Here is a 27,237-nt window from a genome sequence, read left to right on the forward strand (position 1 = left end):
TGGGGAATGACAGGGAGGAAAGATGATCATGAGCAAGGCAACATGCAGCAACCGATGCAGCCGATGCTGCCAAGGATGTCTGCATCACCCCAGCACCCTGACCTACTACCCAAGCCAGCAGAGTGGTATAGCGGGGTATTGGTGGGATTGCTCAGCGTGGCTAATTAAGCACAGAGCCCAAGTGTCAATAGAGACTAAAGGAGACTAGCAAAGAGGGGCGGGAAAATATACCATATAAGAAACAAAGTGTTATTCACAGGTTCTCATTTATCTATGGTGGGACGCTATTCCTGTCACTTGAGACACCACCGTGCAAGCATATGAAGCATTGTCAGCAGTACAGCATGTAGTCCGCTACGGACAAGAACAACTCCAATATATTGGCCCGGGGGATTCAATATTTACTGTACGGAAACCCAGGGACTGGGTAGTAGAGGTATACTAATTTCTATTTTTTTGGCATTGTCCATGCCTAAAAATACCAATGACACACATTTGTAATAAACTAAAGACATGTGGGACTCGAGACAAGCGAGGAAATACAGATATATGCATGCTTCAACCAAAGCGTCTCATAGAAGATCCATTGATGAACATGACAGAAAAATGATGGTCGATACCATCTCTGCCTTCGTGGTAGATCCCACGAATTCAACTCACAAACACCACTACTAACTTATGGTACACTTGAAGAGAAAATATGCGTTGCTCATGCCAGAATGACTGAGGCACAGAAAAGAAGCAGAAGAAGAAAAGTAGTCATGAGGAAAAAGTGAAAAACAGTAGATCGATCTCCTTCGCCATGATGCTCGCTCTGTGGAACGCCCGCCAAACACATTCTGAATTCAAACAACGCCTCAAATAACGCCATGCCCCTAGTGTACGAAATTCCCAAGTAAAAAAGCGCAAAAACAACCAAACCCGAAAGGGAACCCAACATAACCATCGGGTTCTCCTCGCTGAATCTTGTTCCATCCCTCCCACCACACCTCCGCTCCCCTCCCCTCCTTTTTTTTGTTTTTATTTTTTGTTTTTCCATTTTCCATTCAATTCTCACGCCGATGGTCGACCGGGACCTTCGAGCGTGGAAGCCCGACTCTGGAGCTACCAGTCATAGTTATGCCCCGCGTCAAATGCCGGCCCTGCCTCCTCGGTATCAACAAAAAGCGCATCGTTGCCAGGTGTCATGGGGGTGCATCCGACAACAGGACCCATAGGGTGATGCATGTATCTTTGCATCGCTGGAAGGCTCGTGGGACCATATTCACTCCCCAGACTAGGATTTGTGCTGGTCATTTCCTGAGGATGTGCCTCAGCGCGCTCGCCATGGGCGCTGGCTTTGTTGCGTGACTTGACCACCTTCGTGGTGTGGACTCCCTTCGACTCCGATGGCTGACGTGCGGGCCCACGTTGGCTTGAGCTCACACCTTTCTTTTGGTGTTGGAGCTTGCGGTATCGGGTAGTCGATTGGATGCCACCGCTGTTGATCGCTTCCGGCGTCAGTCTCCAGAAGTTCACGGCTTTCTTACCAGGTCCAACTTCTTCCTTCACGGCTTCAAATCCCTAGAGTTAAGGTTAGTATTGATATCGAATATAGCAGACGCCCAATCAAACATATTGCAACAAGGAAGTGAAAGAAAGAGGGAAGTGAAAGTAAGAGTTATGAAGAATGAGACTTACCGCGTTCATCGAGAGATTATGGCGAATACTGTTCTGCCATCCCTTCGCGTTGGGGTCTCCACCCTTGTCCGTGTTCGCTTCAAACCAAGAGTAAATGCTTTGGAGTGGAAGCTTGTTTCCCGGGGCATCCTTCAAGGCCTGGTAGATGAGAACAGAATACGGAGGGTGGCCAGGACGCTCTTCTCTATTGTCACCAGAGCTTGAACGTGGTGAGAGACGGTCTGCTGTCTGAGCTGTCATTGCCGGACTCGAAGCAGCGAGCGACTGCGGGGAATGATAGGAGGCATCGGAATACGGCGACAGTGGGGAGTCTTGAAAGGGTTGAGCTTCCAACTGAGGGTAGTTGTATGGCTGGTCTCTGAAGACATGAGGAGGTCGCAGGCGTGGCCAATCTGAGTGGCTCTCTCCAGCCTGAGGGAAGAATAACCCCGACGGTGTACCAGTCAAGGTGGGGGTAGCATGCGAGCGGTATGAATTGAGATATCCATTTGGATCCCCGATGAGGTCTTGAGACAACGGGCCTAAGCCGTATGGCTCGCCATCAGCAACACGGGAATAGCTCGAACCTTGATAATATCGAGGAGGGATGGGAGCTGGCTGTGATCTCCATCTCGCCCAGTCAGGGACGCTGAATTGATTCATCGTGGCATTGCCAGTACCCTGAGATAGCGCTTGTGCTTGCGACGGGAGATCAGGTTTGGAGTCTTCTTGGTCTGAAAGCTGCACTCTGTCGAAGTGATCCGAATGGAATGTGAAATCCATGTTTGGGCAAGACAAAGTCCAGTTGCGAGAGTGACTTGATGGGTTGGATGACAGAAGAGTAGCAAGGGAAATGCAAGAGAAGCATGGAAGTGTGGGAGATGATATGAGAAGGCAAACGTAAATCTTGGAGACAGAGGAAGAGGAAGAGGAAGAGGAGGGAATGAAAATAAGAATGGGAAGGGGAGGAAAACAAATAAGAGTGCAGCCTCAAAGGATGTGTGTGTGTTCAACTTCAGATGATTTGGAGCTGTATAATTCAAAGATCCCATACCAACACATCTTATTCTTTCTTTTCTCTGCAAATAACCTCATAGATGCATTTAACTCCAAGAAAAAGACGATCTGGATCTAATGGAATTATTTTTTCTTGTATTATAGGAGCTCTACTCTGTATTCTGAAAAAGACCTTAGATGCCCAAGTCGTGCAACGGAGATTCATAGTACAGACAATGGCCAATGAGTAGGAAGTTAAAGTGGCTGGATCTGGTACTACATGTTACATGCTACATGCGACTAGTGCGAATGGAATATGCCTCCTAGAGCTAGAAGGGGATAGTCAAAGGGTCAAATAGGCGGATGGGAGCCTGCAGGGCATTCACCTACACCGGCGTCATCCCGGGCCTTCTAGAAGTTGACTGCAAACCGGTGCGGTATTCTACTTTTGTATCAAATTGTTCTTTTTTTCATAGCCTGCATCTAGCCAGCCGGAAGTGAGGAATACATCCTGCTCCTGCAGGCCGGGATAGTGTCACCCAGAGGACATCCCCAACGTCCCCCGTGTTGCAAATACCCCGGTAGCAGAAAAATAAAAGAGAAAATAGACATATGGTGCCAATACGTCAGTCGGGATCAAGGCGAGCGAGGAATGTTTTGGCTTCCCCCTGAAAGACGATCATAGAGGTGGAAAGGAAAGGTGATAGGGTCATCAAATTTAGGAAGCAGTTGGATCAAGCATCTGATATCCGATATAAAGTCCGGCTTATTCTGCGAGAACGTTGGCGGGGAAATGTTTCCAGTCCAATCAATCCAGGTTTAATTTGATTCACTGGGTATCAAGTTACTGGAAAATACACCCCCCGAATATCTCCCTGCATACACCATAACCCACTCTCTCCATTTCGATATGACGCCCATGTGGAAATCGTTGGTCGTGCATGTATTACTTCCGGTAATAGATCTGAGACAAGCTGTTAGTATTATCTTCGTAATGGCCGTAAGAGAGAAAAAATCGACTTACCCTTTTGAACTGGAAGTGAAGTTGAAGGATTCCCTGAAAGGAAAGGATTACGTCAGTTGAGGAACAGGGGGGATCATTTGGTAACACAGCATACCTTGTCAAATGTACTCTTGAAACCCCTCTCTCGTTTGGCACTATAATCCCATTCTTTGTCGACAATTCGAAAAGCAAGGTCTTCGTACGGAGGTCCAGCCATGAATCGAATAAGACAGCTGTCTTCCTCGCCCGCTTCGGCCGATGACTCGCCACGCTTGCGCCCGTTCTCACGCTCAATCCGGTAAGTCGGGGCTTTGGTCTTGTCAATCAAGTCGGGGTAGAATATGTTGAATTTGTAACCTTGTACAACCTTGGGTGGCGGGTTGTCATGGTCGTAATGAGTTTGATTGTATTTGTTCCATTCGTAACCCATTTGGACTCGGTTGAAGTACCGCGGCTTTCGGGGGCGATGCTTACCGGCCCATTGAGATTGTGAGCTTGTGCTCACGGCCTCTTCGCCCGTAAATATTTCCTCATTCTCACTAACACCCTTGGCGAGCTCCCTTTCATATAGCGCTCTGGTCGCTTGCGAGAAGTCCTCATTCGGGATGGACGAGAACCGCGTGGATACAGAGGTCGTGGGGGCATTGGTAGATGTCGGATTCGACACTATCGCGGAGGACTTCTCTGCAGCTCGGTGCCGTAGTGGGACGAAACCCATACGAATAATTTTCTGGCGTTCGCGGGCCTGTGCGGTTAATTAGAATGTGGATTGGGATGCATGAGCTGAAGCCCCAAACCTACCACTTGGTTAAGAAATACGGACTCGTCCATGGTTTCCAAGCCTTTGTCCTCCGGGCGAATCTGGAGCATTGGATCTGGATCCAAGCCCTCGAACTCATCAGGATTTGTTGTATCATCCGCCGTGACAACCGGAGCAAGAGGTGCTAGTTTTTCCCGAATTGATTCGGCTTCCTGTCTTTGCTGTCTCCTCAGGTCGCGAACACGCTCATCAATAATAGCTTGATAAACATTTTTCAGACTAGCCCTAGCCTTCCACACAGCCAGACTGCGTAGCAGCTCTTCCCAGTAATCTGTATCGATCGGCTCGTTCGAGTTCAACTTTCGTTTCACTTGCACTTCGAGGTTTTGGAGTTGCTCGTAGGACTTTGGGCTCAGTAGTTTGTTAATGTCAGCAGCCACTGAATTCAATGCGCGACTCTCGGGTGTAATGGTCTTTTGACGATCTCGACAGATGACTTTCATAGTCTGTGGGGGACGGTGGTTAGCAGGACGGCCCAGTCGATAGCAGAAAGTATAAAAATTACCTGCCAGAATTCACGATTCTTTGCGTTTGTCTCAAGGTTAACAAATGTATCAATATCCTTCTCCAAGTCCTGTAGTTGGGTCTGCGATAGTCCCTCAAACACACCGTCCGGGTCCACGACATCCAGATCGGAGTCTGCTATCTCGTCATCCAAGGGATCACGCGTAGGATCGATAATGCGGAGGGTGACCGTCAGCCAGTCAATAGGCTTCGCGCGTCCTTCCTTGACTCGAATCTCTGCTTTCTTTTTGGCCTGCTTGAGCACGAACACATCCTCCTGCGCGACCCATTCACGCTCTTGCTGGTCTTCCTGGATCAAGTTGAGCCTTACTTGATCGCGCATGTTGCGAGGCTGTTGCGAAGGGCCTGATCTCTCATTGTTCCATCTGCGATCCGAGTCTTGTTGGTTGCGCCATTCTCCGTCGTCCCGACGGGGATATTTCTGGGGCTGACCCCACGAGGACGGGGATCGCGACCTGCTGCGCTTTGAGTCGGATCGGTTTGGGAATCGCGCAGACATCGTAGGAACTGTAAGGATATAAGGAGGATTGAGGATCCAAGCGTAAGCGACCCGAACATGTAATTTGGATGTTGGAAACGAAGTTAGCAGTTCGGGAGATCAGCGGGAAAGTCGAGCGGGCGGCAAACCTTCCCTTATGGCCTAGGCAGCTATATGAGACAACTTTGGAACTTCACAACTCCGCATTGGTAAATCAACAACTCATCCAAACATGCAACCATGCCTTCCAGATGGCAGCGTCTTCACTTGTCCCAGCAGGGAATACCTCCTTTGCTCTTCCAGTACACCTGGACCCGACAAGGCTATGAGATCCACATAACAGACCTCACCTATATCTGGTCAGAGCGGCTACCCCGTAAAGCTATCACCAAGAGAGCGGAGGAAGATGTCACAACGATCGATCCTGGAGAGGACCAAGAACAACTCGATGTGCTCCTGGAAACAATTGGAGAAGCTTTGCAAAATGGCAATGAAAGCGCAATCTTAAGCAGTGGAACACAAACCAACTCCCTTGAAATCATGACAACAACCAAGCTGCCCTCCCCATTGAAACCTCTCAAGTGGTCTTTGAAGTTATTAAAGGAACCCCTGTCGTCCTTGACCAATACTCTATTACTTCCGCTGTTGAGAGAGGAGGCGGAGTGGGAGTCCCGCCAACGTTTGCTCTTGAACCAAATCAAACAGAAAGACTACGTACTTGGCAAGTTATTTGACAAAATGGAAACACTTGGCGTGGATCTAGGGTCAGTGTTTCCTAGCGCTGCAGGGTCGCGCATGTCTCGCAAGGCTATTACGCGTTCTGATGCTGCTAAATCTGTGAAAGGTATCGCGCCGTTTGAGGAGGAGACTTGGCTCGCTGAGAGAGGATTATCACATCGGGCGGGACTAGCTACCAATTTACTCCATGAGATCTCAGAATCCGGTGATTCTCGTGCTTTAGATACTTTCACTCAGTCACAAGGCGAATGGTGGCAGCAACTTGCGAGACCCCCTGAAACTAGCGCCAGAGAGGCCTCTCCCATCGAAGAGGAAATTTCCAACGACCAAGATAGAACAAAGCCAGTTGAAATCAAGAACATCGACACAGGAGCAGACTCAACAGCGAGTAGCGATGACGATGAGTTTCAGGTATGCTACGAGTTATCCCTAATCACAATAACATGTATAGCTTAACTCCGTTCATCTAGCGACAAGAAACTCCTCCTAGACTCAAATCCCAACATGGCAAAGGCGAAGCATTACCACCCAAGCAAAAGCCCAGAGAGAAAAGTCCTGTCCCGTCAGTATTGCCTTCAGAGGAAGACGAAGCCACAGCATCAGACTCCGAATCCGAGTCTGAGCCAGCACCTCGTCAAAGACACATTCCCAGCGTTTCAAGGTCGCGAGGGCCCGCCGCACCAGAGCTAAAGGCTCGAGAGGCGCAGAAAGTAACAAAGGGTGGATTGGGTAAAATTGGTGGTAAGAACAAGAAAGAAACAGAGCGCAAGCCCTCGCCATCTCCGTCTCCAGTCCCTTCTCCAGCGCGAGTTCAGGAGATACCGAAAGTACCAAAAGGTGGGTTGGGTAAAATTGGCGGCAAGAACAAGAAAGAACCAGAGCGCCGGGCCTCACCATCTCCCTCTCCAGCACCTTCTCCTCCAGCGCAAGTTCGAGAGACACCGAAAAAGCCAAAGGGCGGATTAGGCATGATAGGCGGCAAGAAAAAGCAAGCGAAAGAGCCCTCGCTTTCACCAGCCCCTTCCCCTCCAGCACAAGCCCGCGACTCGCCAAAATCCCAAGGACCCCCAGAGTCACCAGAACAGGAAGAAAGGATTAGCAGAGATCCTTCTCTTCCGATATCGTCGATACCGGTACCAGCAACGACAAAAGCTAAACGTCCCGGGAAACTTGGCATGATAGGCGGCAAAGCCAAAGCCAAAGCTGCCGAGGAAGCTCGAAATAAGTCGCCGCTACCTACATCTGACACGGTGGTCATGTCACCCGAGAAAGCTACACCTGCTAAACCGAAGGCTGACCGACAAGCTCTTAAAAAGGAGGAGTCTCCATTGCCCACATCAGCAAAAGAGAAGATCCCTCCAGCTCCACCTGCAGAACCGGAGACTGAAGACCAACGCGCTGACCGGAAGCGCGAGGAACTGAAGAGGTCGCTCGAGGCCAAGGCAAAAGCTCCTGCAAAGAAGAAGCGGAGGTTCTAGACGAAGGAGAGTGGGGATATTATGTTTGAAGAATGTGTTGAAGTCCTTTTCAAGCAATCCGGCGAAGGTTGCTATGAGTACATACGACACATTATCTATTATGTGCTAGGAATAAATGCATTTCAGGGCTGTACACTGTATGCCATACGCGTGTACTTGAATCCGTGTATTGTTTCATTGAAGTATCGCGATTGGGGAATCAAATAGAAGAAGAAGACAAAAAAGAAGTGAAGACGTAAAGTGAAAAAAAAAACCGCGCTAATGGTACACAGAGTGTTACGCAAGACTCAAGCTCAGTCCCTTGAAGGAGGATCCATGCGATCCGGGGCAACACTTCCCTTATCTTGCTCAATCGGGGTAACAAGACGCACCCTTTTAGGCGACATGGCGCCGGTTTCGCCCGGCGCCGGAGAAGTATTGTTCGTCGAAGTGTTCGGGCCAGCACCACTGCCCCCGGTGGCAGCAGCAATGCCGGCAATACCCAGCATGCCGCGCACTTTTTCGACGGCCTTACTTTCACCCTTACTCCAGGGATCACGCTTGACGAGCCCGACACCGGCGGAGCGACTAGCCGAGTCGCGACGCTTGGATTCCGCCTGCATGTCTTGGCGGTTCAGTTCGCGACGTGGGCCAGGCCCGCAGTCATGCGAGCAGCCGGCTGTGGCACAGCCACCTTCGCTGGTTGAAATGTCAACGAGCCAGGTTGTGATGCAAGCTACATGGCCGCCGTGGCCGCAGCCTTGGCACCAGGTCCAAAGGGCGGACCCTTTGGGTCGCGGTACGGTGAAAGGCTCCATAATATCGATTTCCGATGCTGGGACGGGTTCAGTGGCAACTGAGGATTGTGACGAATGGTTCGAAGTGGTTTCGAAGTCTAGGTCGGGACTCGTGAGGGTAGATGAAGCGATTGGCGGAGTTTGCTGCTCTGAAACCCATTCTGGGGGTGGATCAAGGCTCATACAAATAGAGCATGGTGCTTGAGGTGTGTTGCAGCGATAGCAGCGGCTGTTATCTTGGGTGGGGTTTTCAAAGGGTCGCTGACACGTGTAGCAGTAGACGTTGATGAATGAATCTGCCTGGGTGTATTCGTAGACGGCAGGATATGTTGGCACACAAAATAAGCGGAGCTCTGCTGCCTCGAGGTCCATCGAGTGCCGAATTAGATGCTCATTGTAAGTTTTGAAGACCATTTCGCATTCTTCATATGGGAGAATTTGTTCGCAGTCCCGAAAAAGAACGTGCATCTTCTGGAGGAGATGGGCCGCGGTTTGGATATCAACTAAGCTACTGCTGCTGTGGTAATATCGAACTGATTCTTTCATAATTGCTTCAATACCCCACGGTTTCAGGTCTGTTCCGTCTGGCGTGAGTGGAATTGGGACACGCGAGATACCGCCCACTGTTGAATAAGGCGTGGTGCCGGGGTTGAGGGTATCGTCTCGTGGGAAAGGTTGCTGTCTTTCAAGGGGCGTTGATTCTGTGATCAAAGGGAGTGGGCTTGATGGGCGATCCAAATGAATTCGGTCAGTCTCTGAGATGAGCTGGTCGAAGAGCTCATCCTCAGATTCCTCGCGTGTGGAAGCTAGCATCGACCCTCTTCTCAGCGCTGCGGAAGATTGCCCAGGATCCAGGGATTTAGATGCCTCAATACTAGACGAGTACGATGCACCAATAGACTTGGATGGGTGCGAACTGTCGGTGGATGTAGAGAACATGGGAAAACTCTCCGAGGAATCATGTCGACTAAAACGGTCAGGACGAGGAGGCCGATTAAATTCCAATGGTGATTCGAGGGTCAACGGTTTTTTGGGGAATTGCTTGTAGTCACGAATCGCTGCACGTTTGTTTTCCAGCTTCAGGTCATAGTCATCTTCGGAATTTTCGCGGGAGAAGTCTGGACGACGGCGCCAATCTGCCTTGCCGGCAATTGCCCGAGGCGCAGACCGTTGCTCTATGTCCAAATCTTCTTGTGTAGGATCCCATCGATATTGAGAAGAATGAGCGTCATCGGTTGATGATTGTCGTCCAAGTATACGGTCTGACATTGCCCAACTATTATGATCACTCAAGACGGATGGCGGGAGAGGGTCAAGGTCCATCACTGCATCGCTCATCGAGGGCATTTGGGAATCAGTGCTCGACCACGAGTCTTTCGGGGAATCTGGCAATGGGCGCACAAGGGGTGTGGTCATATTTGACGAGCTCTCGGCCTCGGGGACCGTCTCCATGACGGCTTTGAACAACCGACTTTTCACTCTGTCCTGCCGACCATCATCGGGTCGTGACCTTTCTATCAAGCCCCCATCCTTGGATGGCCTATCTTTCAGACCACCTTTGGGATAATCTCTAGCTCTACGTTGGAGCTCTTCAAGAATGGCGTATTTAATAATTCTCCAAGTCTGAGCCAATCTGGCCAGGGACACCTCATCTGCACATTCTGCGTTATGGTCCAGTGACTCAATCAAAGAGTTCAGGACGTCGGTCTGCGTTTTATGTTCGCTGTGCTCATCCATCAACGGCGTATAGTGGCTTGCCAAATGCCGAAAGACGGCTGAGTCGTTCGTGACATCCGGAATACTTGTGATGATTCCGACCTGGCTAGGCATTGGGGTGGCGAGTTTGGCTAGTGCTTGTTCTAGAGGGAGCACTGGTATGTAATCTACTCCGCCGGGCGGAGTACTGCCCCAGGAATTGGATGGTCGAATCGAGGCCGATTTGTTATGCCGATTTCGAAGGGAAGTAGCCAAAACGGCTTCATCAAAGATGTCATCTGCGGGGCTTTGACTTAGTGATCTCTCGCCAGAGCTGTCATCATCATCGTCGAGCCGTAGAAATTCAGCGGCCTTGACTCCTAGAGGACGTCGCCTAGGCCGTTGTTGACTGAACGCAACAAATTCGCCAGTGGGACTCCAGGCTACGGAGCACATCGGTCGGCGACTGGCCACGGTTGGCGCATACCGAACATCGGTCTGGGTAAACGCCCCGGCCTCGCCAACCGTCCACAAAAGATCCTTGGAGCGCCAGAGCAAATCCGATGCGGGTGTGTCGTACCGATCGAACTCGCGGAATGGAATGTGCGGGCGGCGGAGATCCCAGAGGTGAACGCGTGGGTCTTCTTTGTCGTAGGACGTGACAACTTGAGAAGATTGCCATTGTCCTGAAGCAGACTCACCAACCCAAGAGGGAGGTCTCCATCGCACATTTGTGACCGCCTGTGGCGTTCGGAATTGGAATGCCGGTTTCTGCCGTCGCTCTGCAGATAAAGAAAAGTCCCAGACCTTTACCTGGCGATCCGTGCCTCCACTAACAATGTGCTTTCCATCTGGGTGCCAGTCGACTGCGAAGCATGGGCGATCATGAGCAGCGATTTTCATTAGTGGAGCATTGGCCTTTCGGTAATCCCACATCTGGATCGCGCCGCTATCTGAAGCAGTCGCAAATATGACTCCATCGTTAGGAGACCATCGGACGTCTCGGATGGCATCGCTGTTGCCCTGATACAGATATTTGCTGCCGCACGTTGAACTTCCGCGATTTGCAGAGGCGGATCGCAGATCCCACATCCGAATTGTGCCATCTTGACTACCGGACAGCAGCCAAGAAGGAAGATGAGGGTTGAAGGCAAGCCTATGCACTTGGCGATTGTGACCCTGGAAACGACACAATTGCAGGCCGGGCCGATGTAGGTCGTAAATGACAATCCGACCATTCGCGACTGCGGTTGCGATTATCCGGTCATGGTTCCCATGTGACCATTTTACGTCCTTGACATTCAATTGATCCTTGTGTGGCATCGAAACACCCGTGTCGTGGTGGGTAGATGCATAGCTAATGACGGCATTGCGAATATTGAATTCCTCTGACGAGCGGTCTGGCGAGACCTGGATAGTTTTGAGAATCTCCTTGCCTGCGATAACCGCATGTGTCCGCTCGGGCGAGATGTCCAAAGCCGTGATTGCGATGCCTGTCTTGTGGGTTACAGTCTGCGGTTCTCCTGGTCTTTACAGAAGCAAATATTAGAAACTTGAAGATTCCATTGGCTCAGATGCAATTGCCCGATCACACTAGCTCCGATGACCGAATGGTGGGGTTGGTCACTACATCCGTAAAAAAAAAAGCAAAAGAGGGAAAAGTAACCCACGGGAGCAGGGGTGTCAGAGCGGTGTGATAGAGCGGCAACACTTACAGTGATTTGGATCTGATCGACCGGGGACCATCCGCGCGACTGCTTTGGGAACTAGGTGGTCTTGAGCCCGAGAAGAAAGGTTGGGCGAATCTCGCAAGGGCATTGGCGGCGCGATTGGAGTACTTTTGTGGCGGAGGGGGAGGAGGAGGGATCGGAGATTGCGAACCTGAGAGGTCCGACATGGTTTATAGCCAGGTCTCCATTATGGCAACGCGATCACCGAATTCGAGGGAAAAAGATGCGGAGAGTTGAAGATCATCGAAATGCAAGCGGTGAGGGAGAGATCCCTGAGGCACCGATCTATGCCTTACTGCTATCCATTAACAACATACCGGACGATAGTTATAACATTACACATGAAGCTAGGGCATCAGTTAGTTGTACTACGTGACTTTTCTCACAATGTATATTATATTTTTCAAGCCTTACCTATTGAAAGCCATCGGGCCTGAACATATGTTAAGGGCGGTCTAGAAGACAACACATGAGAGGGATCAGATTCGAATGTGAACTTACAATTTATTTTCTTCAAGGGAACATGTCTATAGATTAAAAGATTAAAAGACCTATAATACTGTATAGTATATAGTTGTATATAAGACCTGGGAAGCATTCTGTTTTGCCTCAACCAGTTAGGAAGTGGAACACGAGACACATACATCGGAAATATATAACTATTCATAGATCTTCAGGGATGACATATTCACAAACTAGTTACGTACATCATATACGAGTACCAAATCAGTGGGTACTACGATCCGTGGCCATTGAACTGCGCCCCTTGGCCACCCGACGTGACTAAAAGACACCAAGAGAGGCAAAATAATACATTCGGGTTGCTTTATGTTCCTTGGCAGCTTAGTGAAGTCATCACATGGGCATCTGCGCGGATTGTTCTCGATCGATCGACGATCCTTCTCTACCCCCCCTGTTTTCACTTTGAGACAATTTCAACACCAACCATTGGGCAGGAAGGGCTGTAGATTGTTTAATTCATACCAGGACATTTTCCAATATTACCAGAGACAGACAGAACCCTAAAGGACAACCCAGAGAAAGAAGATATAGATATTAAAGAGAACGGCAAGTTGCAGCGTGACCCCATTTTTATTTTTTTAGCTGCAGCAACCTACATACATATCCAATCCACACCGTCATTCAGCCATTCTACCCATGTCTATATATACATGCCTTACGGAGAATATTTCCATATATTTGCCTCTTCCTGTTCTAGTTATAGCACTGCTCTTGTTGGCTTAAAAAGCATCCAATCCCTTCCTTCTAGGTAAAAATAAATCCTGGAGGCAAAAGCCAAGTAGGAAAAAAAATAAATTTAATAAGAAATTTAGTGAGAAAAGAAGAATAAGCATTCGTATATCTTTTTCCTTTCTTTTCTTACGTTTGCTTCTGTGGAATCTTCATAATTCAACTTGTTTCTTTTTCCTAAACTTTCCACGTGGAAACCTGCTGAGGTTGTTTCTCCGCCATCATTCCTCGCGTCGATCTCTCGCCATACCCGTCGTCCAGTCCTTTCCGATCCGAACCCGGCAATCTCCCTTTCTTACCTTTCTTTCGAGGGAGGAGTCTGTCATGGACTTTGTTTAAAACACTCATTTCCGGGATATTTAGTGGGCAATGGATCCTCATGCAGCCCTTGAGCTGCTGGAATACTTGCGCACCTCTTACCCAATTTTCCTTCTTATCCTCTTTGTCGTGGCCTTCGTGGCTAGTACTACCATCGCTGCGAAGAAAGCTAGCAAGCATGAGTCTCAATACTTTGGCCCGGGAGGGCGACCACTCCCTCAGCGAACTCGAAGTGTGCCTGCCTACAAATCCCAGGAGTTCTCGCGGAACGTCAAACGAGTTTTCAACTTGCTCTCCGCGGCCATTCTTTTGACCTTCCTTGCGGATGCAACTATCTATATCGTACATGTGATGACGGCCAGGTCGGAGAACTGGTGGCGAGGACAGCCCTTCGTGGTACGTTCTATTCAGATGGTTTGGTGCTGCTCGACAGCCGTTGACACTTATTACAGATTTACGTCGTCGGCTCGTTCTTCGTCTACGCAGTGCTGCTCATGGCAATGCTAGACACATCCCCCTCGCCTACGATCGCCCAGTTTGTCTGTTGGTCTGTCGCCATCCCGATCGAATTGGTTATTGTTAGCACCTCCCTCTCAATCTACACCTCGGTTCACCACGAGCCAATTGTCGGAGACCCAGAAGGTGGTCGGATCCGCAGAAGCATTACATTATGGGAGTCCCTCGAAGTGGGATCGAACAGTGTACGCATCCTTATCTTGTTTGCACTGGTTCTTCTCTACGCCTGTCAATCGTTCAGCATGAAGAGCCACGGGAAGGCAAGCCAGGGAGCGAATGGAGTCACGGAAGCCACGGGACTTTTGGATTCCGGTGGTGCAGAAAATGGCAATGGGAACGGACATGGAAACGGAACTGCCAATGGTCATTCATATGGCTCGACGAACGGAGCTCCTCGCCCCGAAAATTCCAAACCTACCGATCCATGGGTGCGTCCGACGACTGTCCCTTCCACTAGCTGGTGGGAGTACCTGAGCGGGTACTCGCTATTTTTCCCATACCTGTGGCCGTCCAAATCTCGCCGTCTGCAACTAATTGTCACCTTTTGTTTTGGACTCCTCATATGCCAGAGAGTCGTTAACGTCCTGGTACCCTACCAAATCGGACTCATTACAGGTTCTCTTACTAAGAGCGAGGGTGAGGGTGGGGACTTCCATGTGCCATGGCTTCAAATTTGCCTGTATGTGTTGTACCGGTGGTTGCAGGGCGGCCAGGGCCTACTCAGCTCTCTGCGCTCTAGCCTCTGGATTCCCGTGAGCCAGTATTCTTACATGGAGCTCTCCACCGCTGCATTCGAACACGTCCATAGTCTCAGCTTAGACTTCCATCTCGGAAAAAAGACCGGAGAAGTCCTGTCCGCTCTGAGTAAGGGCAGTTCGATCAATACTTTCCTTGAGCAGGTCACCTTTCAGGTTGTGCCAATGCTTGTCGACCTTGTCATTGCGATTGTGTACTTCATGGTCGCATTCGATGTCTACTATGCCCTAGCTGTCGGAATTTCTACTTTTGGCTATCTCTATGTCACTATTCGCATGGCCCAGTGGAGAGCAGAGATCAGAAGACAGATGGTTAATGCCTCGCGACAAGAAGATGCTGTCAAGTAAGTTGGAAGGAGGCTTTTGTTATAGATTCGAGACAAATGTGGTACTAACTTATGCTTCTTCTAGGAACGATTCCATGGTCTCGTATGAGACAGTGAAATACTTCAATGCCGAACAGTACGAATTCAACCGGTACCGGGGTGCTGTGCGTGACTTCCAGAAGGCCGAATACCACGTGCTATTCTCTCTAACACTACTGAACACCTGTCAAAACACCGTGTTTATGATGGGCTTGTTGATAATGTGCTTCATTTGTGCATACCAGGTTGCTAGTGGTCAGCGCCCTGTCGGCAAGTTCGTGTCTCTACTGGCCTATATGGTCCAACTCCAGGGCCCGCTCAATTTCTTTGGCACATTCTATCGGTCTATTCAATCTGCATTGATCAATGCCGAACGACTGCTAGAATTGTTCCGTGAGCAGCCAACTGTGGTCGATAGCCCAAGTGCCACCCCATTGGCCGTATGCAATGGTGACATCAAATTCGAGAATGTTGAGTTCGCTTACGATGCGCGTAAGCCCGCGTTGAATGGCCTTACCTTCCACTGCCAGCCGGGAACTACCACCGCCTTGGTTGGTGAGTCTGGCGGAGGTAAGTCCACCGTCTTCCGCCTCTTGTTCAGATTCTACAACTCCGATAATGGACGTATCTGTATCGACGGACATGATGTACAGGATGTCACAATCGATTCACTACGCCAGAACATTGGTGTGGTGCCTCAAGATACTGTACTTTTCAACGAGACTTTGATGTACAACTTGAAGTACGCCAACCAGGACGCCACCGATGAAGATGTTTTCGAGGCTTGCCGCGCTGCCAGTATTCACGACAAGATTCTTGCTTTCCCAGACGGGTATAACACGAAGGTCGGAGAGCGTGGCCTACGGCTTAGCGGTGGCGAGAAGCAACGTGTGGCTATCGCTCGCACCATCATCAAGAACCCGCGCATCATTCTTTTAGATGAGGCAACCGCAGCTCTAGACACAGATACCGAGGAGCATATTCAGAGGGCACTCGCTACTCTCTCGCGGGGTCGCACCATGCTGGTGATCGCTCATCGTCTCAGCACCATCACTACCGCAGACCGTATCTTGGTCTTGTCAGAAGGTCAAGTGGCTGAAAGCGGCACCCATGAAGAGCTTTTGGCTATGAAGGGTCGCTATGCTAGCATGTGGCGTAAACAGATTCGCGCCCAAAAGGCTATGGCAGAAGCTCAGGTTCTAGCCGAGCGAATCCGCACTGCAACCACAAGCGATGATAGCAGCTCTAGTCAGTCGGATGAAGACCGCAAAGTTGTTCGGTCGCTGAAACAACAAAATCAGCAAGGCCCGAACCGCTAAAATAGGGTCAGTGAATGGCTCTTGTTTTTCACATATGCATACTTTTTTTTCTTCATATCCTTACAAGAAAAGTATTCAGAGGCAGTAGCAATCGGAGGCAGCATGACATCAAGTTTGATGTCTCATCTCGAGGGGTGACACATAATCTGCTTTTCTCTTCTTCCATTATTTGTCGTTTTTCAGTTCGTTCGTTCTTCCAGGTATCGTTTCCCCCTCGTTATCTGTTTTTTTCTGTTGGCGTTTTGGGTTTACGACGCGTACGATGTTGTCGTCTCTCCTCTTGTCCTTGTTCCATATGAATCCAGACGCAGAGGGTCGGGGTTGGGACTCCTGCAAAGTCAAAATAGATGAATCGCTAGGCTCAATATTAATATAAGAAGAATTCAATTATTAACGTGGATCATAACTAGTTGCTTGTGTGCATCATTTCTATCTGATAGACTAGGGCTTCAAGTTGAGATCATGGAGTCCATGCTCACTCCACACAGAGCCACTTTCGGTTTGTATAGAATTCCCAACCGTTTTTCTTTCTACATCCTTGCAATATGAGTGCGTGATATGATTAAACTTATGTAGAGGCGCATTAGTGCGTGTCAATATGTAGGCCGGGGCCGCTAGCTTTCTCAGCCAAGACCCCGACAGAAAGCTTCCAAGGTTTACTTCACGTGACACCAACCGAGCCACTAGTTACATCACCAAGCTATATCATACAGAACCAACCCGACAGCCGCTCTATCCCACATATCGCATCAATGCTTTCACCATCACCACAACTCCTACGCGTCTTACGCACCTCTCTAGCCAATAGCCGCCGCACTTCGAACTTGACTCGATTCTGCCAGATCCCATCAGCGACCGCAGCACCATGTCTCGTCTCAAATTCCAACACTGGGTTGCCCTCAGGACGTCGGAACTATAGTTCACCCATCCAACCAACGCGCATGATTCCTCGCTCACACGCGCACAAACCCGTCAGTCGCGACCGCGGCCCGGAGTCCAAAGAAGACACTCAGACCAACTTCGATGCGTTAAACGTGCTGGGCAACATCCCTGCGCCAACGACGGCTATTGATGCATGCCTAGATTCTGGGTTCCATCTTAACAATGGCGTCAAGCTTACCAACGGCGATGGGCTGTTGCTGGTTGGAGGTGAGGCATTTGCGTGGCGGCCATGGAAGGCTGTCCAGGGTGCAGAGAGCGACAGTGCCGCTAAGGATGCCATGCTCAACTCCAAAGGGCAGTTTGAGCTTGATGAGTCGGTATGGGGTTTGCTAAGTCTTGTCTGGCCAAAGCCTGGTATGTTGGTTCTTCTTGCTTTTTGTTTCCCTCAGATATGTCGTTTCGTCCATGGATGAGACATACCTGAGCTTGACTGCCAAATTACTCTCCAATTTTCTAATATTTTACTACAGATATGCTCATCCTTGGTCTTGGTGGCTCCATGTTCCCACTCTCGCCCGAAACTAAACGTCACATCAACTCGCTGGGCATTCGGGTGGATGTTCTCGATACCCGGAATGCGGCTGCACAGTTCAATCTGCTTGCGACGGAGCGCGGTGTAACTGAGATTGCTGCTGCCATGATTCCTATTGGGTGGAAGGCCAGACCTCTATAGTATAGGGGTTATAGGTTGTCTTGAGAATGACATGTATTATAAATATTGTTCAAGTATATGAACTAGCCTGTTTCAAAATGTAAGAATTTTTCTCCGTTCATTCTTGGTTTTACGAAAGGCTAGGTGTAGTTCTTATACGGAGTACGTTGCATCCATACACAGTTACATGTCACGCGACCTCTAGGGTTGTTATCTTAGCCTTATCTCCTCACCTCCGCCCCTGGGGTTCAGGGTCCACTTGACACAACCTTGGAAGGCCGTAATCAAATCTCTCAACCTCGCACATCTGTTTTCACTCTTCTCTAATTCTGTCTCTATCCCAGCTATGGCGCGGGAAGAGTCTCTCTTACCTCCCCGCCTGTCCTCCGATGGCTCATCGATTCGAAATGACGAGGAGGACTACGCTCTTCTGACCGGCGAGCGAACGACTCATCAAGACAAACGACGAGCCTGGCCTTCCTGGCGGGAAATTGGAGTATTTTCCTGGGCCCTTGTTGCAACAATTTTGGTCATTGTGCTGGCCGCGATCTACCCACACAAGTCAGCCGAGCCTCACAACCATCTTGCGTCAAACACGACCTGGGGCCCTGGAGGCAAGCCGACAGGCAAGCGGAACATGATCTTCATGGTGTCTGATGGCATGGGACCTACCAGTCTCTCGCTGACTCGAAGCTTCCGGCAATACACGCACGATCTGCCATTCGATGACATTCTGGTCTTGGATAAACACTACGTTGGGACTTCGCGAACACGGTCAAGCTCTAGCTTGGTGACAGACTCTGCGGCTGGAGCGACGGCTTTTTCATGCGGTCGCAAGAGCTACAATTCTGCTATCTCGGTGCTTCCCGACCACTCGCCTTGTGGAACTGTGCTGGAGGCCGCTGCGTTGGCGGGCTATAAGACAGGTCTGGTTGTGACCACTCGCCTGACGGATGCGACCCCAGCATGCTTCGCCGCCCATGCCAATTTACGGAACTACGAAGATCTGATCGCTGCCCAAGAAGTTGGTGAACACCCTCTCGGTCGGGTGGTAGATCTTCTGCTTGGCGGTGGGCGATGCCATTTCTTGCCCAACTCACAGGCTGGCAGCTGCCGTTCGGATGATCATGATTTGGTCAAGGTTGCTTCTCAGAATGGATTTGGCTATATTGATGATCGTGCTGGCTTCGATAGCCTCAAGGGCGGCGATAATGTCAGTTTACCGCTGCTAGGTCTCTTCGCTAGCGGGGATATCCCGTATGAGATTGATCGACGCACTCAGAATGATATCTATCCCTCTTTGGAGGAGATGACTCGCACTGCCTTGAAGGCCTTGAGCAAGGCCACCGAGGACAGCGAGCAAGGGTTCTTTATCATGATCGAGGGCTCTCGCATCGATCACGCCGGCCATGGCAATGATCCTGCCGCCCAGGTTCACGAGGTACTGGCATACGACAAGGCATTTGCTGCCGCGCTCGAGTTCCTAGAGAATGACTCTACTCCTGGTGTGATTGTGAGCACCTCCGACCACGAGACTGGTGGTCTTGCCGCGGCACGACAGCTGCACAAGAGCTACCCGGAGTATTTGTGGCTTCCGAATGTCCTGGAAAAGGCAAACCACTCCGGCGAATACCTTGCCGCTCAACTGAAGGAATATCTTTCTGGGCCAGGAAAGGACGCCGAGGATTTGAGTAAACAGTCTTGGATCCGGCAAACTCTCAAGGATGGGCTTGGCATCGATGATGCTTCAAAGGATGAAGTGAATACCTTGCTCCACCCGGACCCCGAAGTCACTACGGCATACGTATTTGCGGACATGATCAGCCGTCGCGCTCAGGTTGGCTGGACTACTCATGGACATTCTGGTAAGATAGTCTCAAGCAGTGATCTATGATAGTATGCTAATTTCGTTATAGCTGTTGACGTCAACATCTACGCTTCGTCTACCAAGGATGCCTGGCCATTGGTTGGCAACAACGAGAACACCGATGTGGGAGACTTCCTTGCTGATTATCTTGATCTCAATGTCGACAACGTCACGAAGTTGCTACAGGATACTAAGTCTGGAAGTGACTGGATGGGCGATCGCCTGGGCTTGAATTTCCATGCCGAGGGACTAGACACTTACCATGGAGACTTCAGGAAGCGATCTGCCGATGATTGTGGATGTGGTGCTATCCACTAAACGATTGTCACCACTCGGCATTTACCTATTCTGTGAATTTTCTGTACTGGGCAGCACTGTCAATACTTCGGGGTTTCATCATCATCATCATTATATATACATATATGCAATTTAGCTCTCGCATTTACTTGAACACGCGTGTACAGCGAACATTAGTCTTACGAGAAATAAGCTTGGTATTTTGGGTGTTATCTTCTCTTCTGGCTTCTAGATGCCCAGTAAATTATCTTCAATAGGCACATCCCTTCATCACCACAATACTTTCTATCGGCATGAACCCATATTCTGGCTAAAGTATAAATTGGAATCACAATGCTTGTGTATGACAATTAGGACAGCTCGCCACCAAATCCACCCTCCGATGCACAATATTGCTCTCCAAAATCACACTCTGATAATTCACATCCGGACTGAATGTGACTGGTCTCATGGTGACTGTATATGGCTGGCAGGTAGGACAATCAGGGTCAAATGGCAAATCGTAGTCTCTGAGCTGTTGCCGGTCGTTGATACGGTTCAGTTGATAGAGGACCTCGCGGCAAAAGAGGTAGAGCTCAAAGCACGTATGCTTGCAACTGAAGTAGTGGGTCTCCATGAATAGACACATTTTGAAGTATCTCGTGTGGATGCCACGCGAGGCTACAGACTCTACGTTCGTCTGCTTTGAGAGAGCTTTATTACGTGTCAGTGCTGTTCGAGGTAGAATGTCTATTTGCGCTTACTGGTTGTATCCTCACTATGTGAGGGCGATTGATTGATTGTAGTGGGAAGTCTGGGACGTGTCGCGTAGTATGAGACTGGCTAGTATGACTTTTGTTATCATATAGAGAACCTGTGGTTGAGTGCGATGCTAGGAAGTTGGGAGTCCAGTATACGAAGAAATGGGCTTTGCGCAATGGTAAAGCAAGCCTGTTTTTGATAGAGCACAGTGAATGAAGCCAGGTCATATACTACAGTGACAATGAAGGAAAAGTGAGCTGAAGAATAAGCCTTGTTTGTTGCTACTCTGTTTGCTCCATCCACACAAGAACAAATATCATTTTATTTACGTAAATCATGATGAAAGCCCTGGAGTATAGTCTGAGGTAGGAGGTAAAGGTATTTAGTGAGGGAAATATCAACTGCTTTGGAGCATACAGCTTATACGCAGATGTCAAGAAAGAAACCAGTATGGTGAGATAATGGGACAAGGAGGCTAGGGCCAAACATAGACAAAGAGTATTAAAAGCTGTGATAGACTTAAATGTTCCTATCCGTGAATATCCCAAGAGTTATATGAAGCTACATGAAAGGCATACCTACATACTAGCTATCTGTTTCGCTCACATTGCTATATCTTGTAGTCACGTCTCATGCCGAGGCAATACTTGATTTATATACTGAAATATCATCTATCAACATAAAACGGCTCAAGGGACCATTGAATTTCTCTTATTGCATGGGTTATCCTTCGAAGATCTCTACTTGAGGTTGCTCCCAAGAGGGGTATGCTCGTATCTTACCTGATTTGTGATAAGGTAGATGCAAGCTTTGAGGCCACCTATTATGGAATGAGCTTGAATTTGGCTCATGAGCCTTGTTTTGTGGAATACCAAGTGGGAGGATGTTGGTTTAGGGCTTGTTGTTCTGCCTGTACAACATACTCAGAAGTGAACATGGCTCCCGGGGTGCCGCTTTATGAGGTCCCACACGGACCAGCTGACATGGATCAACAGCATCCTGCCGTTCCCCTCGTACTTTTTTTATGCGAGTCCTCAACCTAGACCCAACTCGGTCATACTCTAGGGCTGTGGCTTCGGCTCACACCCTGCTAGCTTAACGGTTGTGGATTCCCCGGGAGTTTGTTCCCGTGCTGACACTTTTACACTCCACCCTCGTTTTCCTCCTTTTATCTTCCACAGTATTTGGAAAAGTGTCGAGAGAATGGTTAAGAAAATGGACCAAATCGCGGTGGTGAGTGGTAATCTCATAATCCGATATAGTCATTCTCACCTCTCACCTAGGACCCCGATTTCTACTCTATGGCCACTGGCTATGACGTGGATCATCATGACCTTCAGTCGTGAGTGTCACTGCAAATCATATATATAAGTCGAGTTCTTACCCCATCCATAGCGTCCGCTATTGCAAGGGGACGGCTGGAAAACGGCCGAAGGTCAGTATACTTCCAGTCTAAGATGCTTTGTAAGACTAACCCGGTATGCAGATACCAAGCCATCAAAGAAGATGACTACTGGTTAGTTACGATGCAGCGATCTTGTTCTACATAAAGTAACAATATCAAGGGGTCCTTCCGACGAGCAGCAATTTGAGGCATTTGAGATTGGGTAAACCACATCCCGTCCCCATACCTTTCAGAGATGTGATACTAACAAATTCAGCCACCTGATGTTTCTCGTGCTAGATCACGATCAGCCAAATCCTCTGTTCCGCTCCCCTATCGGCGCTTCGCCTAAGGTGAATTTATACGGAGACCCTCGCTTAAACGCCCTGCTAACTACGGAGTATAGAATATCTTGGACATCGGAACTGGCCAAGGGAGTTGGGCAATGTATGTCAACGGGTAGCCCTTCTTGAGAGAAAGAGAATCTCTAACAAGTCCTTAGTGATGTTGCCGATCGCTATCCTCTAGGTATTGAATTTCTTGATTCTACTCCTTCTATTTCTGACCGAACTACCCCTGACTGAAACTAACTAGCTACCGTCCGCGGCGTGGATCTCTTTCCCCCACCCGTGTTATGGATGCCCCCGAACTGCATCTTCGAGGTGGATGATGTGCTTCGCGAGTGGACATGGAGAGAGCCGTTTGACTTTATCCACATGCGCCTCATGTATGGCGCCTTCCCTCCCGATGGATGGCAAAAGCTATACAAACAGGCCTACGAGTGAGTTCCAATTCCCTACTAATCGACTTTCCGAGACATGGCGCCCTAATTTCTTTCATCTCTCACTAGTGCCCTAGAGCCTGGTGGCTGGATCGAACAAATCGAATTAGACGTGCGAGTCTACAGCGATGACGGCACCTTGACGAAAGAACACCAGCTATATGGTTGGGGCGACATTTTTATCGGATGCTCCGAACGAGCAGGACGGTCACTCAGAACCCACGAAACAATGCGTAGCGCCATCGAGGAAGCCGGGTTCGTGGACGTGCATGAGGAAAAGTACAAGATTCCTCTAGGATGTTGGGCCAGGGATAATATACTGAAGGAGGCCGGACACCTCCAGCATAGCCATTGGAACGCCGCTCTAGAGGGTTGGGCGATGTGGCTTCTCACTCACTTTGGAGAGCCAGAGCCGTGGTCAAAGGAGGAGGTGCAGGTGTTTCTGGTTAAAGTGCGCAAGGAGCTGAACAACCCGCGTATTCACGCTTATGAGCCTGCGTAAGTTTGCTTTCGGATCGGATCGCTGGATTTACTCATGCTGATATATTTCAGGAATCGCGTGTGGGCAAGAAAGCCTCTCAAGGAGGAATTGAAGGTGGAGGAAGTAAAGATCAAGGCTGAGAAATCGGCGTAAAGCTGGGTATGACTTCTTGGAAATAGTCATTTTGTGGTTCACGCATTCTTTTCTATGTTTATATGCTCCTTTCAACGCTGTTTGTTATCATTCTATATTCATATCTATTTTGCATGCTCAAATATTGAAGAAATGTCTCATTGGTCACTTCCCGGCAGACTGCCTAGTTAGTTCCAGACAAGCTTATTGGTTACACAATAAGGGCTCAGTTTTATCAGTGGTCAAAAAGCGGCAAATAAAAATTAACGCAGAAAGAGGAAGCTATAGAGATTAAATATGAACAAAGATCACAGGGAGCTTGTGGGTATTTTCCAGTCATGTGCAGGGAATCACAAGTCATTACCAGAATAGTGGTACATCAATCAAAAATAAACCGACAGAGCATGAATCGGCCAAGAACGCCAGGGAGGTGTATGTTAAACAATAAAATGGAGGGAAAATGCAGACACGTATGCAGTCAACCGTTGAACATCACAACCTAATGAAGGGACAAGAAGGAGGATAAAAAAAAGAGAAGGAAAAAAAATATACAAGGAACAAAGGTATTCATTAAGTGTTTGTTCAAGGTCGGTCAGAGATAGACACGAAGCAAAGTTGCACAGTAGTCAACAAAAAATGTACCCAATGCTGTGCAATAAGCATGGCAAGAAAGAAAATAATAAGGACAAAACGCTGATATATAGATCAAACCAGCAAAAAATTTAAATTGTCACAAGGACAACAAGAGCCACCAGGACGCCGAAGAGCGAGCCACGGAGGACACGCTCATTTTGGCTGGCCGCACCGCTGTCTTGGGTAGCGGTTCCCTGGGTGAAGCCCGAAGTGGAAGTCCCCGAGCTATCCGTGGTGGAAGTACCAGAGCTGGAGCTGGAGTTAGATTCACCAGAGCTGGTGATGTTGCTGGTCATGCCACCGGAGCCACCGTTGCTGGTGGGGATGCTATTGGACGCAGAGGAGGATGCAGAAGATTTGTCAGCACCAAGATCCATGTCGAGACCGGTGGCGCCCAGCGAGGCAAGGACGGTGGAGTTGTCGGTGATGGAGATATCGCTCTCCATAGCAGAAGATTTGGTGTAGATATAGGCGTTGTCGCCGGTCTTGGTGACGTCGGAAGGAGCATCGTAGCACTGAACGCTGACCTCGCCGACCATGGCATAGTCGTAGCCGACGGTCTGGATGTCCTCGCTGTTCCAGTCGATATCACCACCGGCCCAGTCAATGGTACCCTGGGCGTTGCTGGCCTGGCCGGCGGGCCAGAGCGACATTTGAAGGCGAGAGGGTGTCTGGGGGAACTCGTACTGCTTGGAGGTCTCGTTGTAGGTGTCGGCCTTTTTCAAAGTGCGGCGCACGGAGCCGTCGACGACCCAGTCGACCTTCTCAGGGGTCCAATCGATCTCGTAAGTGTGCCAGTCATTGAAGGTGTCCTCGCCATCCACGCTGATGTTGCCGGCGTTCTCCCCTGGTTCATCAAGTCAGTATTTATTATTGGGATCAGATATTCCTTGTTGCTTTTGACTTACAGTCCAGAACACCCTGCCAGTAGTAGTTGGTCTGCACGGCGGTCAAATCAGCACCGACCCACTCGTAGTCGATTTCGTCCTTGACATCGGACAGAAGAATAAAAGCAGTCACGACACCCTTGCCGCGGGAGCTCTTAATCTTTCCGGAAACCTTGCCGTACCAGATGTAGTGGTTGTTGGCGAAGAGAGTACCGACACTGTTGGCAGGCATGGTCATGATCAGATTGCCATCCTCGGTTTTCACCTTTCCGCTGTAGGTCCAGTCGGCAGTGCTGGCGTTACCGAGGTACTTGTCCTGGGTGACGGAATTGTTGAGGTTGTTCCAGTTGTAAGTCTTATCCTCGCAGACGGGCATAGGAGCGCATGAATCGAGAGAGAACGATGCAAGAGGGTCGCAACCGCCCAGGCAGTAGGCACCAGTACCGCACTCACCATATTCTAGATTTGAATGACTTGTTAGCTATCAATTGCGATCTAGAGGGTAGTATCACTCACGGGAGCAGCAGGGGTATTTCTCGTCACACTGGCTGCTGGAGCTGCAGGATTGCGCGGCGAAGGCGGTCACTGACAGCGAGGCCAGGAGCAAAGGTGTCACGAAGCGAACCATTATATATGTACTGTTGGTATGTACAGTGGAAATGACAGAATATCGAATGATTTGAATCCAAGCCACAGGAAACGAGGGAAAATGTGGGGAAACAAAAAAAGGGGGCGATAGTATAAGTTAGATGTTGATATAAATGAGAGGCAGCAAGTGAAGATTATATCCACTGCAAAGGCGATGATTATTTAGAACGAAAGCAGTTCAATGTTGTCTGATCGAAAGAGAATGAAAACGGAGGGGAGGCGATAGTTATTAATACCATGCATGGTAGTTATCCCTCCCCTCCGTGGACTGAAAACATGAAAACATGAATTGACAGGCGCTAACCCAATCAGGATGGACGCCGTCGACCTTGGAAGGTAGGGTCCACGGGTCGAAGCCAAAGGGTCAATTGTCTAAGCCTGGGCTGATTCTGATTGGCTGGTATTTGCTCGTCTATTTTTTATTCTTTATTTTTTCCCTTTTTTTTGTGGAGAGGTTCGGGGGGTTCCGTCTGTGCGTGGTATTGCATGGTAATGTATAGTATTCTGGTATTTTAAGTTCGTGATGAACAGCTGATCCTGCGCAGGTGATCATGGTATGACAAAGGAAAAAAGATACGCTAATTTGACCAAATTAGCCAATCTTAGCTTTGAGCCAAATTATTCTTATCTGACCAATGATGGCCAGCAGCCAATGCGTGACCGTTGAGAAGTGAGACACCCCAGGTGTTTGTCGTCGGAAATTGCTGTACGGAGTACACTAGATACAGTACTAGTGCGAGCATTGGTACTTTTCCACTTTCCCTTTTCCTTTCTCCGCAGATAAACCAGTTCAGACAATGTCGACTCCATATATACTTCGTACAACATACTCCATACCCCGTGTATCGACAATGTTATTCTGAATATGATGTACCATGCGGAGTGCGGAGTACATTTTCTTGCTGTGTACGTATACTGTACGATATATACTTTGATACCCCTTGGGTCGGACATCCGATGTCCGTTCTCGGGGCGTCTTGACTTGAACCAATGAGGCCAGCCGAAGGTAAATGTAGCCATTAGGACAAAGAAGAGAAATCAGACCTTAAAATTCGATAATTTCCTCCGTACTCCATGCGTGACCCTCGCATTAGGCTGCCACAAGCTACCAAGAGCTCGCTACACTCATTATTCTCTCTCGGCGGACTCGGCACCAAGCACCTGTATTCCGCACTAGGAAGCTCACTTTTGCCCCCAAGACTTGACTAGCGACTCCTGCCTATTAGGACCGTGATCCAATATGATCTAACCTTATCTGTCTCAGTTGTCAGTCAGTCGCTAGGCACCGGCGGATACACCAAGCACTGGGCAGGGACGCGGATCACTAGTGTCTGGCACGGGCATGCATTATGAGAGATCGTTCTCGTTCT

The 27,237-nt window shown here is 49.2% G+C and overlaps 9 protein-coding genes across 9 annotated transcripts; 5 read left to right on the forward strand and 4 right to left on the reverse strand.

Moving 5' to 3' along the window:
• Positions 1-1,104: 1,104 nt before the first annotated feature.
• LCP9604111_5058 (forkhead box transcription factor) lies at positions 1,105-2,442 on the reverse strand (the record flags this gene model as incomplete). Its single annotated transcript, XM_039072826.1, has 2 exons — positions 1,105-1,563; positions 1,681-2,442. 2 exons carry the CDS (start codon positions 2,440-2,442, stop codon positions 1,105-1,107), a joined length of 1,221 nt encoding a protein of 406 aa, XP_038929029.1.
• Positions 2,443-3,601: 1,159 nt separating this feature from the next.
• LCP9604111_5059 (splicing factor cactin) lies at positions 3,602-5,502 on the reverse strand (the record flags this gene model as incomplete). Its single annotated transcript, XM_039072827.1, has 5 exons — positions 3,602-3,619; positions 3,680-3,712; positions 3,774-4,403; positions 4,460-4,924; positions 4,984-5,502. The coding sequence occupies 5 exons, from the start codon at positions 5,500-5,502 to the stop codon at positions 3,602-3,604; spliced, it is 1,665 nt and encodes a 554-aa protein (XP_038929030.1).
• Positions 5,503-5,721: 219 nt separating this feature from the next.
• On the forward strand, positions 5,722-7,697 carry LCP9604111_5060 (uncharacterized protein; the record flags this gene model as incomplete). Its single annotated transcript, XM_039072829.1, has 2 exons — positions 5,722-6,630; positions 6,690-7,697. 2 exons carry the CDS (start codon positions 5,722-5,724, stop codon positions 7,695-7,697), a joined length of 1,917 nt encoding a protein of 638 aa, XP_038929031.1.
• A 293-nt stretch (positions 7,698-7,990) lies between these two features.
• On the reverse strand, positions 7,991-12,065 carry LCP9604111_5061 (WD repeat protein; the record flags this gene model as incomplete). Its single annotated transcript, XM_039072830.1, has 2 exons — positions 7,991-11,696; positions 11,884-12,065. The coding sequence occupies 2 exons, from the start codon at positions 12,063-12,065 to the stop codon at positions 7,991-7,993; spliced, it is 3,888 nt and encodes a 1,295-aa protein (XP_038929032.1).
• A 1,453-nt stretch (positions 12,066-13,518) lies between these two features.
• On the forward strand, positions 13,519-16,422 carry hmt1 (putative vacuolar ABC heavy metal transporter (Hmt1); the record flags this gene model as incomplete). The annotated part of the gene is made up of 3 exons (XM_039072831.1): positions 13,519-13,863; positions 13,920-15,082; positions 15,150-16,422. 3 exons carry the CDS (start codon positions 13,519-13,521, stop codon positions 16,420-16,422), a joined length of 2,781 nt encoding a protein of 926 aa, XP_038929033.1.
• Positions 16,423-17,174: 752 nt separating this feature from the next.
• Positions 17,175-18,037, forward strand: LCP9604111_5063 (Mth938-like domain-containing protein; the record flags this gene model as incomplete). Its single annotated transcript, XM_039072832.1, has 2 exons — positions 17,175-17,718; positions 17,835-18,037. 2 exons carry the CDS (start codon positions 17,175-17,177, stop codon positions 18,035-18,037), a joined length of 747 nt encoding a protein of 248 aa, XP_038929034.1.
• Positions 18,038-18,362: 325 nt separating this feature from the next.
• On the forward strand, positions 18,363-20,201 carry LCP9604111_5064 (alkaline phosphatase; the record flags this gene model as incomplete). The annotated part of the gene is made up of 2 exons (XM_039072833.1): positions 18,363-19,881; positions 19,933-20,201. The coding sequence occupies 2 exons, from the start codon at positions 18,363-18,365 to the stop codon at positions 20,199-20,201; spliced, it is 1,788 nt and encodes a 595-aa protein (XP_038929035.1).
• Positions 20,202-21,162: 961 nt separating this feature from the next.
• Positions 21,163-23,720, forward strand: LCP9604111_5065 (class I SAM-dependent methyltransferase; the record flags this gene model as incomplete). The annotated part of the gene is made up of 12 exons (XM_039072834.1): positions 21,163-21,173; positions 22,134-22,154; positions 22,205-22,263; positions 22,317-22,356; positions 22,408-22,437; positions 22,487-22,528; positions 22,583-22,658; positions 22,712-22,752; positions 22,808-22,833; positions 22,900-23,086; positions 23,156-23,584; positions 23,639-23,720. 12 exons carry the CDS (start codon positions 21,163-21,165, stop codon positions 23,718-23,720), a joined length of 1,044 nt encoding a protein of 347 aa, XP_038929036.1.
• A 701-nt stretch (positions 23,721-24,421) lies between these two features.
• utr2 (putative cell wall glucanase (Utr2)) lies at positions 24,422-25,847 on the reverse strand (the record flags this gene model as incomplete). Its single annotated transcript, XM_039072835.1, has 3 exons — positions 24,422-25,179; positions 25,241-25,678; positions 25,736-25,847. The coding sequence occupies 3 exons, from the start codon at positions 25,845-25,847 to the stop codon at positions 24,422-24,424; spliced, it is 1,308 nt and encodes a 435-aa protein (XP_038929037.1).
• Positions 25,848-27,237: the final 1,390 nt, after the last annotated feature.

This window comes from Penicillium roqueforti (assembly GCF_015533775.1).
Source record: "Penicillium roqueforti strain LCP96 04111 chromosome Unknown scaffold_11, whole genome shotgun sequence".
Lineage (NCBI taxonomy): Eukaryota > Fungi > Ascomycota > Eurotiomycetes > Eurotiales > Aspergillaceae > Penicillium > Penicillium roqueforti.